The sequence below is a fragment of the Zingiber officinale genome, chromosome 8A, assembly GCF_018446385.1.
Source record: "Zingiber officinale cultivar Zhangliang chromosome 8A, Zo_v1.1, whole genome shotgun sequence".
Lineage (NCBI taxonomy): Eukaryota > Viridiplantae > Streptophyta > Magnoliopsida > Zingiberales > Zingiberaceae > Zingiber > Zingiber officinale.
In genome coordinates, this window is record NC_056000.1 from 52159161 (window position 1) to 52172219 (window position 13059).

The 13059-nt window shown below is 33.5% G+C and overlaps 1 protein-coding gene across 2 annotated transcripts; it reads right to left on the reverse strand.

Annotated features, from left to right (window-relative positions):
- Positions 1 to 2580: 2580 nt before the first annotated feature.
- LOC122009061 (sucrose transport protein SUT4-like) lies at positions 2581 to 12447 on the reverse strand. 2 transcript variants are annotated; one of them, XM_042565056.1, is made up of 14 exons: positions 11947 to 12447; positions 10719 to 10784; positions 9543 to 9641; positions 9396 to 9460; positions 9237 to 9321; positions 8022 to 8055; positions 7812 to 7911; positions 6872 to 6947; positions 5257 to 5616; positions 4995 to 5138; positions 4195 to 4428; positions 4046 to 4109; positions 3928 to 3971; positions 2581 to 3026 (listed from the first exon to the last, which is right to left on the reverse strand). In XM_042565056.1, exons 1-14 carry the CDS (start codon positions 12211 to 12213, stop codon positions 2859 to 2861), a joined length of 1806 nt encoding a protein of 601 aa, XP_042420990.1. In that variant the 5' UTR covers positions 12214 to 12447; the 3' UTR covers positions 2581 to 2858. The 2 variants fall into 2 exon arrangements, with proteins under 2 accessions (XP_042420990.1, XP_042420991.1); XM_042565057.1 differs by having other exon boundaries at positions 9396 to 9438; positions 11947 to 12022.
- Between the last annotated feature and the right edge of the window lie 612 nt (positions 12448 to 13059).

Below are 13059 nucleotides of genomic sequence, written 5' to 3' on the forward strand. Positions count from 1 at the left end.
TTAGGTTGTTTCTTTAAATTTAGTTCTTGGGATTTCCAATCTGCATTGAGCTTCCTTTATTAGGCTCATTTCTCTCGATGAGCTTGCAACTAATACTCTGTTTAATCTTTTAGTTAGAGGATCCACTATGTTATCATTTGACTTTATATAGTCGACAGTGATATTCCCGTTAAAAGCAGTTGTCTAATAGTATTGTGTCTATGACATATACATCTAGACTTATTATTATACAGATGATTTTGTGTCTAGTCAATTATCGATTAACTATCGCAATGATGTAAATTATCACACGGGTTTTGAATTCTAGGAACATCTTCTAAGAATTTTTGTAGTCATTTATTTTTTTTTTTACCACATTTATCAAGAGTTATAAATTCAGATTCCATCATAGATATGGTTATTACGATTTTACTTAGAAAACTTATATGAAATAATTGTTGTATATCTAGTATAATACAATTCATAGTCACAAATATATTTTAAATATCTCAGTACCCTTATTATCCATTTTTAATGTTCAACATTAAGATTATTTATATATTTATTTAGTCTACTTACTACATAAGCTAAATTTAATCATGCTTAACGCATCAAGTACATCAGAGGTAGCTAAAAAATAGTAATGCCGCAAATAAAAGTAGAGGCGACACTTGCTACGACGACAACATTGTTGAGATTAAAGGGAGCTTCTGCTGCTAATTTAAAGGTGAAATAGTTTATTGAATAAATAAAATTCAAATAAGGAGAGAAAAACAAAAAACAAGGTGAGAACAAAAAGAAATCGTAATAGACTACGGTGGAGACTCAATCACGATTCAAAACTAATGATTCCATGATTTAGAATCACCAGTTGAATAATTCAAAAAATATTAGTCCTTAATGTTAATCTTCAAAGTAAGTTATGATTTCGTTCATAGTTTCTACGATTCAAAATTATTATTATTTTTATTTTAAAAAATATTTTAAAATAATATATATATATATATGGTTTGTATTTATTTTACTTATGTATCCCATATAGTAAAATTAAAGCTCATATAGTTTTGCTTATTTTTTCATCCTTGTTATCTTAGAAGATAACATTATTATTCCTGTAGTGTTAGTTCCATTAGTATAAAAAATCTTTATCTTGTCATCATCTAAAAGTTAGATTTCTTGTATTCTTTTTTAACTCTAGTCCAATGGCTAAGTAAATACTTATACTTCCAAAAAGTTAAGAGATAAAATAGATCATTTTTCATCTAATATATTATCTCCTTAATCAATTGTTTATTCTATAAAAATAATTGACATTAGACCGCTAGAATTTCCTTTTTATGAAACATGATGGAAAACTTTGAATCTTTTACGACCACGATCATCCGCTATTAATTTTATTAAAATTAAAAAAAGTCATACAATAGTTTTAAACTTCTTATTTGAAATCTGAATGTACTCGTAGACGTTTAAATTATTTTTGTATAAAAGTTGTACTTATGATATTTATTATTTTAGACATTTTATCTTCTAATCCATAATTTAAACTATAATTTTTAAAAATATCATCTAAATTATTCCTAGTGTTTTGTATAATATTAGTACATCAGAAAATAATAATATTTAAATGGAATTAAAATATTATAATAAATAACTAATATTTCAGATAAAATATTTAATTTAATTCTAAGATCTAAAATAAATACAACTAAATAAACAAATATGATAAAAATATTTTCCATTTAAAATTCATTCGTAGTATATTTATTTAAAATTAAATAATATAAAAAATTTATTATAATTAAAAGAGAAATAGGATAATAAATATTGGATATTGTCCAATTACATTATTAAATATTTTTAAAATATATTCTATTAGTGTAAAAATAAATATATATTGATATTACTACTATTTTTATAAAAAATAAACATAATAAAATTGCCTATATTAAAATGAATCTTATAATAATTTTTATATATGTGAAAAATTTTTAGTCTCATTCTATTAATTTTATAAAACCTACCCTATTATTTTATTATACATGGATGTACCTTAAATACAAAATAACAATTTTAATTAATTTAATTTTATTTTCTAAAATTTTAATCTATTTTGAGTGTGTAAATTTAAAATATGACATACATAATTGATGTAAAAATAAATCATCAATAACAAGTTGACATATAAATACAAATTCATTAATATTTAATGTATTAGAATCAACATTATCAAATGATATTAAAAGTATTTTAAAAGTTAATATATATTCTTTTAAAATTAAGCCTAATAAGTCATCAAGATTTAATAATTAAAAAGACGAGTAGAGAAGTTTACGGAAAAATAATGAAATATGTAAGCAATTGATAAAATTTAAGGAATAATATTAAGTTAATCATAGCCATTACAAAACCCACAAATTGAAAGGGATGTAATATAATTTTGCAGATTATTTCTCAAGTTAAAAATTCATCTTGGTCAAAAGAGACACTTGTTTCCACAAATTATCAACAAAAAAAAAAGGAAGAAAATGTAAATAGTTGACTTGACCTCAAAGTATGGCAGCCAGAAAATAGACTACTTTGTTTTCTTTGAAAGAAAAATAATTGATACCAATTGATATTCTAATTGATTAAAACGCTTACAGCAGAAGCGTGTGATAACAGAATAGCTATAATACAAAATCATCATATTCAAGTATTGATCCTAGAGTGAAAGGACTAGTATGGGCATTTGATCTTAACTCCCTATGTATCTTATAGGTGGAAGAATGTTTATTCAACATAGATACATCTATAAATGATAAAAGAAAATTGGAACGAATATGAATGGGATGAGGCATTAACATACAAAATCCTCTTGTAGAACTTGTGTTGGTAGGAAGTCAACCAAACCCATGAAAGCCGACCGAAGTATGGGAATTGAGACTTGGTAGCTTTACAATGGCAAGAATGCCAGCAGCGAAAGAGAAGATGGTAGCTAGAGCAAACGCAGGGATGTTTCCTCCGCCAAAAAGGGCGTCCCAAGGCCCTGCACCAATCGCCACAATCATCTGCAGTAAAAATTGCAATTGTAAAGCCATGCACTTGAATAATGTTTATTTGTGGATGTACAATGGCATACTTAATTTTTTTTTTTTTTCAAATCTAGAACATTGTCGCGTTTTTGTTTCAAATATAACACACATTAAATGATACTGACATAACATTTTCATATTTAGCACATCATACTGTTTTATGTATAACACAAGTTAAATTTCATCTTCTAATCACTAAAATGATGATGTGATGCTAACATGGTAATGGCACATAAGCCAACAGATTAACGTGCATATCAATATGAAATGTTAGAAATATAATCTACTTTTAAACTTGTAGATCTCTTTTTTGACATGCACCTGATCCACAAGATGTAATGGCATGTCAACATCACATTATCATTTTAACAGCCCAAACATGAAAATCTGACGCATGCTATATTTGAGAGGGGAAAATAGTATATTGTATTAGATATGAAATTTTTTTAACACTGCTAATTTAAAATAGGGTATAAAGGTTATACTAAGTTAATTAATGAACCTTATTCTTAATGATCCACTGCTATTTCTTAACTCTTAACTGGAAGCATCTCCTACTACTTGCTTTACCCAGAAGAGTGTAGAATATTTTCGTTTTGCAAGCATCTAATTTTAGCACTTCCATTCTCGATACTATAGGCTATAGCAGTCAAAATCCATTCTATCATTTCAGCTTTGTACAACAGCAAAGAAACACAGAAGGAATCCAAGAAAAAACTAGTGCTTTTCTTAGATGTTTGAACTCTAGGCACCTACAAATAAATTCAATCTACAGGATAGAGTAGAACAAATATGGAGCCCACAATTTTTAAGGAACTTTATGGTCAAATGTGTTGTTCATTACGTCATAACTACTAAAAAGTAGACGGGAAAGAACCTGAGGAACGACGATTGCAAGATTCAAAACTCCAATAGCCAGTCCTGCAGAATCAATTTCACTTTAGAATAAAAAAGGAACAAGTGGACATGTATAGATGATGATGGCACAAACAAACCTTGTCCACCACCAGTTCCAGCAGTCAACTCAGCAGTCATAGAGAATGGCACACTGTAGGTTATCTGACATATAAAATAGAAAATATATGTGTGATGAAACATTTTATAAAAATGTCTTAAACATATGTCTGTGCAGATTGACACTTACAGATAGAGGAAAACCAAGAACTGAGAAAATAACCATTGCAGCCACTTTAATTGTATTGTTGCCTCCAATTACATGTTGAATATGCCTCGAGCCTTTGCTAATAGACAGTAAACTTAAGACCGTAGTGGCAGCCATACAGATAAAGACTGTAAAATTGCTCATAGCCCATACTAATTTTGGCCCCATTTTTCGGCACATTGGATCAACAAAGAAAGAGCCAACTCCCAGAACTATCTGTTGGAAGTAAAATTTCAGTCAAAAAATTGTTTCAATAAATATGCCTTTAATGTTTGACTAAATTAATTGTGAACCATCATGACTCAATAATGAAGAGAGAATCAACATTCCACAACTAGATTTCCACCAAAATTCAAATGTTTTTAGAATTATTAATTTTCTATCTGAAAATTAATGTGGAACAAAATATAAATTAACCATGTCAGGAAAGCATGACTAACAGAATTTTTTACATTATTCTCTAACTTAACAACCTGGTGGACTCTGGACTCAATAATTGTACAACGGTCTGCAGGGAGATATAAAGCAATCACGGACTCCAGTGAAACAGCTTATTGTGTACATAAAAAATCATATCGTTATCCAATGCTCATCTGTACTGCCTTTCTACCAGTGGCAAAGCATGCATCTCTCATACTGGAACAAGTCACGTTCTAATTCAAAGAATCACCTTTATCATGCTATGCCAGCATATGACTAAAACAGGTTTAACAGGTTTTACTCGAATCCACAAAAACATTACATTTGGAGGAAGTAAAATCTATTTGCTTATGGGATCTTACTGAATTCAATAGCAAACCAACTGCACCTTCTCTCACACCAGTTTGAAAATCAGTTTGTTCGGTAACATCCCCATTTGGATCCCCATGGTAGACTTCTCGTCCCATCCAGTCAGTGTCAAAGAGGAAAAAAGGGAACCATGATAACTACAAGTATACAAAAATAAAGTTGGTCAATTAGGTGAACCATGAGGTAGAGCACCAGCTGCAAGATAGGTGAAGTTAAAAGAAGATGTGTTGATGAACATTAATTCAAATGGCATACCCAAGTAAGAGCCATAACAAGTAGCACTGAATGCATTCCAGGCGGTAAATGTCTCAAGCTTGTAAGAATGTTAACCAATACTGCAGCAGGTCCATCATCAAAGGCCACAGTTTTATCGCTCTCATTGCTGTGCTCAAATTCCAAAGAATCTTCCATTACACCTTTACCACCCATGGAAGAATTAATATGTAAAATTTGACCATCATCAATCTTCTCCCCATCTTGTCCAGATTGGCCCTGGTACTGTCCCGGATCTTCCAGGAGAGGTGAGGAATCAGATAAATGTAGCACAGTTTTTGGTTCCAGGGGAATCTCATTAGCAAAATATAAAGTCACAGACATACAAAACACCAAAAAAACCTGCAAACAATGAAATTATCTGGAAGTCATTGAATTGCCACCACACAAATAAAGAAGTGGAGAAAATGCTATATGGAAGTGTTGAGGAGCAAGATAAAGAGCGATAGACTAGCGTATTTTTCAATTCAATCAACTACATCAAACCAAAAGCTTCTTAGAATTCAATTTAATGATCAGCAAATAGGGAATTCATAGCAGCCTGGTAGACTGGAATGACCCTATATCAGCTGATAAGCATAGTCAAAACACCACCACATTTTTTTTTTTTTTGTAACCGGATATCCAGTTCTTGCGAGCTGACTAATCGCGGGATGGACGGCCCGACCTCACATTCCGCTCACCAAGTAAACCCGGGAAGCGTGGTGGCTCCTGACGTGGTGACCCAACATCACATGAAATTGGAGAGAAAGAGAGAGAGAGATGACAAGATAATAAAAACACAAATAATCTTCAACAACAAACTTCAGTATCAGACTAATCACTATATTGTCAAGATAATGAAATCAATTAGTATGACGAGGCTACATGGAGGATTCATTTAACATGATAAAAAAGCTCTTGGACAGCAAAGTCATGCTGTTTTACTAAAAAAGAACAGCAATACTTGCCAGGAAGTATTACAAATTATAGAGAACAACATCTGAGAGTTAATTTTTTAATATAAAGTTATTTATCTGATGCACAGTCATCTTATAAGTAGGATGAAATCACCCTTGAAATTAAGAGATGATATTCCTCAGTGGGCCACAGCGAGGTGGATGAGTGCTAAGATTTATGAACAATAGTTAGTTATGTATAGCATGATACATCAAATAGTCAATCCCATTATACATACAGGGAACTATTAACCAAATTGAATGATAACTGGCCTAGGTTAGCTTCATTTCAGTACCAAAGATAGATGATTAAATGGTAAACAAATTATAGTCAATGAACTTGTAAATGACTTAGGGAGCATTTCGTTTCTATTTCCATTTTCCGAAAAACGCACGTTTTTCCTTTTCTTAGAAAATGACTTTTAGACATTCTCTATTTTCCCATAAAATGATATCTCCTTTTCTAAATAACAAATGTGGAAATTGCCAACCAAACAATGTTTTCTATTTTCTCATAAAATGAAAATAGAAAATTTACAAACCAAACGCTGCCTTATTCTTTCTACATTTCCCAAAATATGTAGTTTCCAAGTACAAGTAAAAGAGTGTCAACAAGTGTTCATGTTTAAGATTTTTCATAAAAAAAATTAAAAACTGACCACAGCAACAAGAAAAGCAGCCTTCAGATTCCCACAAACTTCACAGCAAGCTTTCGTCGTCAAAAAAGGAAACCACCTACAAGAGAAAACCGCTTGACTATTATGAATTTATGATGGTGTATATGGATAAATTGCAAAATATTGGCTTTGTATAGACTGGAAACTCAGTTCAAAAAAATGGTTTGGCTTGCAAGTCTCAAGGTCATACTTATTTTTGCTTATGTATGTCGAGATTATTGCTAATGAAACTGGTGGTAGATTTTTAAGTCATAGTCGAGATTATTGCTAATGACTGAAAAATCTACCACAAGTCTCAAGGTGATACTTATTTTTGCTTAAGTCATAGTTGAGATTATTGCTAATGATTTCTTTCTTCAGGAAAGCTTCGTGTATGTGGTCCATTCTTCTCCCAAAACAAAACTCCTTTTAGATCTATATAGCTGATGGTACATGGCTTTCCTAGATGCCTATGAGGAGAAAAAGAAAACAAGAAAGCTTAAAATGGAAATCTAAATCTTTTTCTTGATTGAAGATTTCATCACAATAAGAAAGTCAAAATCAAAATACATGTGGATCCCCTACTGCTTGATGAAGAAATGGGCTGTTCTGTAACTGCAATGTGCAAAGAATTTCTAAGTGACCATTTAGCATTCCATATTACATAGTAGAGGAATTCTAAAAATGCTATGAATATTTATGAATAAAGATGTAACCATTTAGTACTTTAATTACATATTCATACACATCAATTCACATGCCGTCTATGTACTCTCCAAATGCATGTGAGTACTAATGTAGATACTATGTACAATTATGAACGTACAGGCTCATCTATGTGGCTATAGCTACGTGTATATATTTGTTATATAATTAAACTGTCAACCAAATATGGAATCAAATACAGTAAAGAATACTCAAGTATAGAGTTTAAGAAGCATACTTGTGCCAAAGCCCACTTGCACCAGCCGAGAACCCTAGTATATTGCCAAAAGCCATCCAAGAGCAAAATATTGCATTTGCAGAATTACACTGGTCAGGACCTATCAAATCACAACACATGGAATTTTTTCAATTAGTATTATCTTCAGTAAATAAAAAATAGACAGCAGTGTTAATCAGTCATGTAGTAGAAGAAATGGATATATTTAACCTGAAAGATCTGCCAAAAGTGCACGAGCTGGACCCTGAAATCCAGTACGTAAAAGAAATTAGAAAAACTCATATTAAATGCAATAAGTTCTCAACTGTGGTTCAGAGTGTTATACACAAAGTGTCATACATTTGTCCAAAATCTTGCAAGACTAAACATCTCAAATATGATGTTAGTTATACATATGCCAATTACTATTCCTTCATTTCCTATGTCATTAATAATCCAATCTCTTTAACCTTTATCTGTTTAATACGTATTCCCAACTAAACAAATTCATGAAGTTTAAAGGTTGGTTATTACTTGATACTGATCCAACAAATAACTTCACTAGATATTTGTGCTTGTGCTCAATAAAGCATAATCGGCTGACTTGCAGTTTGATATTTCAATGCAATGTAACCCCATGCAGCTTTAATATTATGTGGAAGATTGACCAACAACAAACTGTGGTGATCTAGGCTACCAACCAAGGTTTAAAATTTCGACCCGTGCCGAGGTTTTGGTCCTGGACCAGAACGATACAGTTTCGGTACTGTATCGTGTCGTGCCGATATAGTTCCGGTATTTTTTTAAACATAAAATATATTAATTAAAAATAAAATATTTAACATAAATATTTAAAAAATAAACAATATAAAAAATAATCTTTAAAAAAAGGAAAACATATGAAAAGAGATAATAAATAAATAAAATTTTTATGAGGGTTTAATAAAGCCTATTTAGATTATCTCCATCATAACTATAAGTTGATTAAAATAATTAACCTAAGTTTAATTAAAAAAATCCGAAATCTGATACCACTCGCGAGCTCACGCTACTTCGGCTGTGCCGCCGCGGGGTTGCGCAACCCCTCAGCCATGGCCACGGGGATCGTGTGACTCCTCCAGCACGACCACGGTGGTTGTGCGACCCCTCTGTAACGGCCGCAGGGTCGCACAACGCCTCTGTGGCGGCAACAAAAGGGTTATGCGACCCCCTTGTTGTTGTTGCGGGGTCGAGCGATCCCTCCGCTGCGGCCACGGGGTCGCGCAACACGTCATAGCTGTCGTGGGTTTAGTGCCGGGTTGTGCCAGTGCCGGTCGTCGAGCGGAACGAGCTATTTCGCCCATCTCAGCACGACACTTTAAACCATGCTACCAACAACCACATCAACTAGAAAAAGCACTAGAGCAATGCATAAATGGAAGCATAGATGAGCTTGTAGAAACATACTTGAACTGTATTGTTAGCCAGATCCAGCATCCAAAAACCAAATACAAAAACAGCAGCTGCTCGCCATCGTCGACCCTTATAAGTACTGCAATTTTGTAGAGAAACAGATAGTAATATAGAGCATTGATCTTTGTTATAAAGTAATTACATAAGACTTGCCTGCAATGTTCATCAGTATCACCTAGAAAGAAACCAATGTCGGCTGAAAACCCAATCAAGGTAACCTAAATCACAGTATAGTTAACTTTGATATATCAAGGCAGTGAATTAATTCATATAAAAAACAGATAGTGTTCCCAATTTTACAGCAAAACAAATCATGAGGCAGCCAATAAAAATGAAGGGTCGCCTCCTTCCATATTTCGAGTGGCATTTATCACTCCAAATCCCAACACATGGTTGAACCTGAAGGGAAAAAAAAAAGTTTAGACAGATGTCTTCAGATTTAGTATATAAGGTTTAGATTTAAAGCAAAAGCACCAAACATCTGGAAAGAAAATTTCTAGACCAATCATTGTTACATCTGTACCACAATGCAAAATAATTCTTGTTCAGAATGCATATACTGTTTCTTTGCTAATGGATTTAAAATTTTGGTATAAATAGCCTGTCAGTCAAAATTAACATGGAAGCAAGTTGAGAGGAGGAACTTATATTTCACTTGTTATTTGTAACTTCAATCCTAGCATGAAACTGTGTGCTTGAAATCTGTCTGTATTAATGTTAAAAAAATATCTAATGAATTAATTGAGTCAATTCATGCTTGAGTAGGGTCAGTCTCGCCTAATTCCAATGCACCAGCTCATACATGAGGGAAGTGTTTAAAATATAAATGTTGGATTGGTCTATTTCCTGAGACTAGATATAGGACAAGTAACCCAGCCAAAGCGATAGGGAAGTAAGATCATCAAATGATGGATTGCTTGATTTAACTAGAACATATGAAGTGAGAAACAGAGAACTTCAATTTGAAAATTGAATTCAATGGAATGCAAGAAAGTACTCCATACAAACAAACAATAAAATACGAGTTGAATTAGCACTCATCTAAAAGAACTCCCTAAATGGGCTCAATAAATTATTTCTCGCAAGCAAACATGGCAGGTTAATATTCCTCTAATAAGAGGTCACCTAAGGAAACTAACAAATATAATCAAGTAAAATTACAGATTCCAAAACATAATAACAATTACTAAGAATCAATATAAAGCATAGGTACAATATTAAAACAAATAAGAAACCATGATGAGATAGTAATAAAAAAAATACTCAAATTTATTTCCAAAAGGATGATAGAGTTGAAAAGAAAAAAAAAAGACATATGGAAGCATTTACATCAATCAAACTAGTTGTGAGAATGTAAATTCCGACCAGGGTCTTCATAGAACAAATCTTCATGTTAAAATTTCCATAAAAAGTTGACAAATACACCAATTTCTGTATTCAGATCAAGCTGTGACTAGATAAATTGTGAATACTCACAATGAAACCAGTGACAGGTCCACAAAGCCAAATGAATGAAGAAAAGGCATGATCTATTCCTAGTGTCTGCAAAAGTCAAAGTTAAGTTAATTTATAGCTATAAAAATTTTCAGCTAGGCAAATAAGAGAAACCAAAAAAGGTGAAAATTGCAAGTATTAGTGAAGTAGTTGCAAACAATTGAAGGCAAGTATTGTAAATAATTGTTCATTATAACTCAAATTCTCCAAAAGAGAATTTTAAAATTGCAAAAAAGTATTCATCTTTGTGAAGTTTTCTCAGAAACAATTGTCAACACTTGACATGGAGAAACTGAAGGATCCCCAAAGTTCATAACTATTTTCCCAGGCTTTCCTTTTTTTTCTTCAACTGCTTATATAAACTAAATAAGATTTCCTTGTTCGTGCATTAGTCATCTTTCTATGTCATACTCATTGGTCTTTCATTCCACTAAAATTTAACACTTGCCAGTATCGATAGGATTAATTTGGTACACTATTCACTGTCAATAGTTTTGAACTACAAATCATTCTTCATGATGGCGGTTCCTGCATATGAAGTACCAAGACTAGTGTTCAGGTTATAAAGAGACTGCAAGAATTTTGTGGTTGGATTCATATAGTGAAGTTAACAATCTTATATTATGCGCGTACAGTCATGTGTTAAAAATCTTGAAGCATCTTGTGATTTCACTGCAGATTGAATGAAGATTTACCAATAAACATTAAGAACCTTCATAATGTCTACATGTTCTAGTTAATTTGAAGATATATAAAAAACAATATATTTTTTTTTCAGTTTCTAGTTGAATTATTGCTTAGGCATGCCAATTGCCAAGTGTCACCTAGGCTATCGGTTGGCCACCATGCCCTGATCTTCCTTGCATCTGCGTATACCCACTTTTAGATTAAAAGGTCCTGATAGTGTTAACTTTCTCCATGCACCAAAGTAAAACACTTGTTGATTGCAACCCCGAACCTCCACCAATAGAACCACTCAGGAAATTTAAAGGCTAAAAGAAGGTGTCAGCTTATTTCACTAATTTCATTTTACTGAAGTGCAACCTACGTTCATAACTCATCAAAGAATACATCGCATACCTTAAACAATGAGCGAATATCACCAGATAAACATACAAAATCTAGCGTAAATAGAGAACTATTGAATAATTCTTTATCAAGCACCATAATCTGATGTGCCAGCCATCAGATCTAGTGTAACGGGTTGCACCTGGATATAAGGCGTCAACAAGGAGAGCTGCAGAGCCCACCCGAATTGAACGCCGGCAGCGACCATGCAACTAAGAATCAGCGTTTTCAAGCTACTTCCTGTCCTGGTCGGCGAGGCACCTTCGGCGGCGGAGGGAGAAGAGACGGGGATACTAACCCCAGATCCATTGACTCGAGGACCGGAATCACCGTCGAGATGGGCTAGCTCGACCTCCGCTTGGTCCAGGTGACGGTATTGCAGTCGGTTGGGGACTGCATCAGAAGCCATGGTAGATACGGATCATAGATCCTGCGCGCGGGGATGGGACGGAGTCAGGATGCGTTGGGGGAGAGAAAGGAGTTGTCCGGATCAGGGACGATGGAAGAGGACGAGTGGGGAGAGAGCGTCAGGAAGAGGAAGGAAACTGGTGCGATCACTTGGAGGAGGAAGAGAAAGATGAATCGAAGAAATGTTAGAAGTTAGAACGAACAGAGGCCGCGGGCGGTGAGAAGCGAGCGAAGAAACAGATCATGAAGCTTTAACCGGCCTGGCCTTAAAACGGACCGCTCTACACTGGCCCAGTCGACGATTGCTCAGCCAGCCATGTTAAAAAAATAATTAATCAGATTGGGTAACGTCAAACTTGAGATGATCGATCTGATCTCACAAAAATTTCTCACTGGTCATCAGGATAAATCGGGAAGCACACGTAGTGACCAGCTCAGAAGCTCATCATCCTTTGATTGTACCTTCCATTTGGAGGAAAAATTCCTACAAATATATCATAGTTGTGGTTCGAACCGTGAATACCTGGAAGACAATCTAAATATCCTACCACAGTATCATGATCCTAAGGACACTCAGCCAGCCGTGTTAGGTCAGACGGGAGGTATTTAAGTTTTTATTTTGATTAATTCCGGAGATAATTAATTCAGTCAAATATTTTTTACCGATCAATAAAATAAATTCAAGAATTATAAATAGATCAGGACTGACAGTCCAGTCCAGTATAATAAATAATTCGAACACCACACGTGTATAATATATCTCGTAAAAAATTTGAACTTTCCTAGGAGCTCATCTATCTTTCATATATACTAGTGTGATCATGTACACACGTTGCGTGTGTAATAT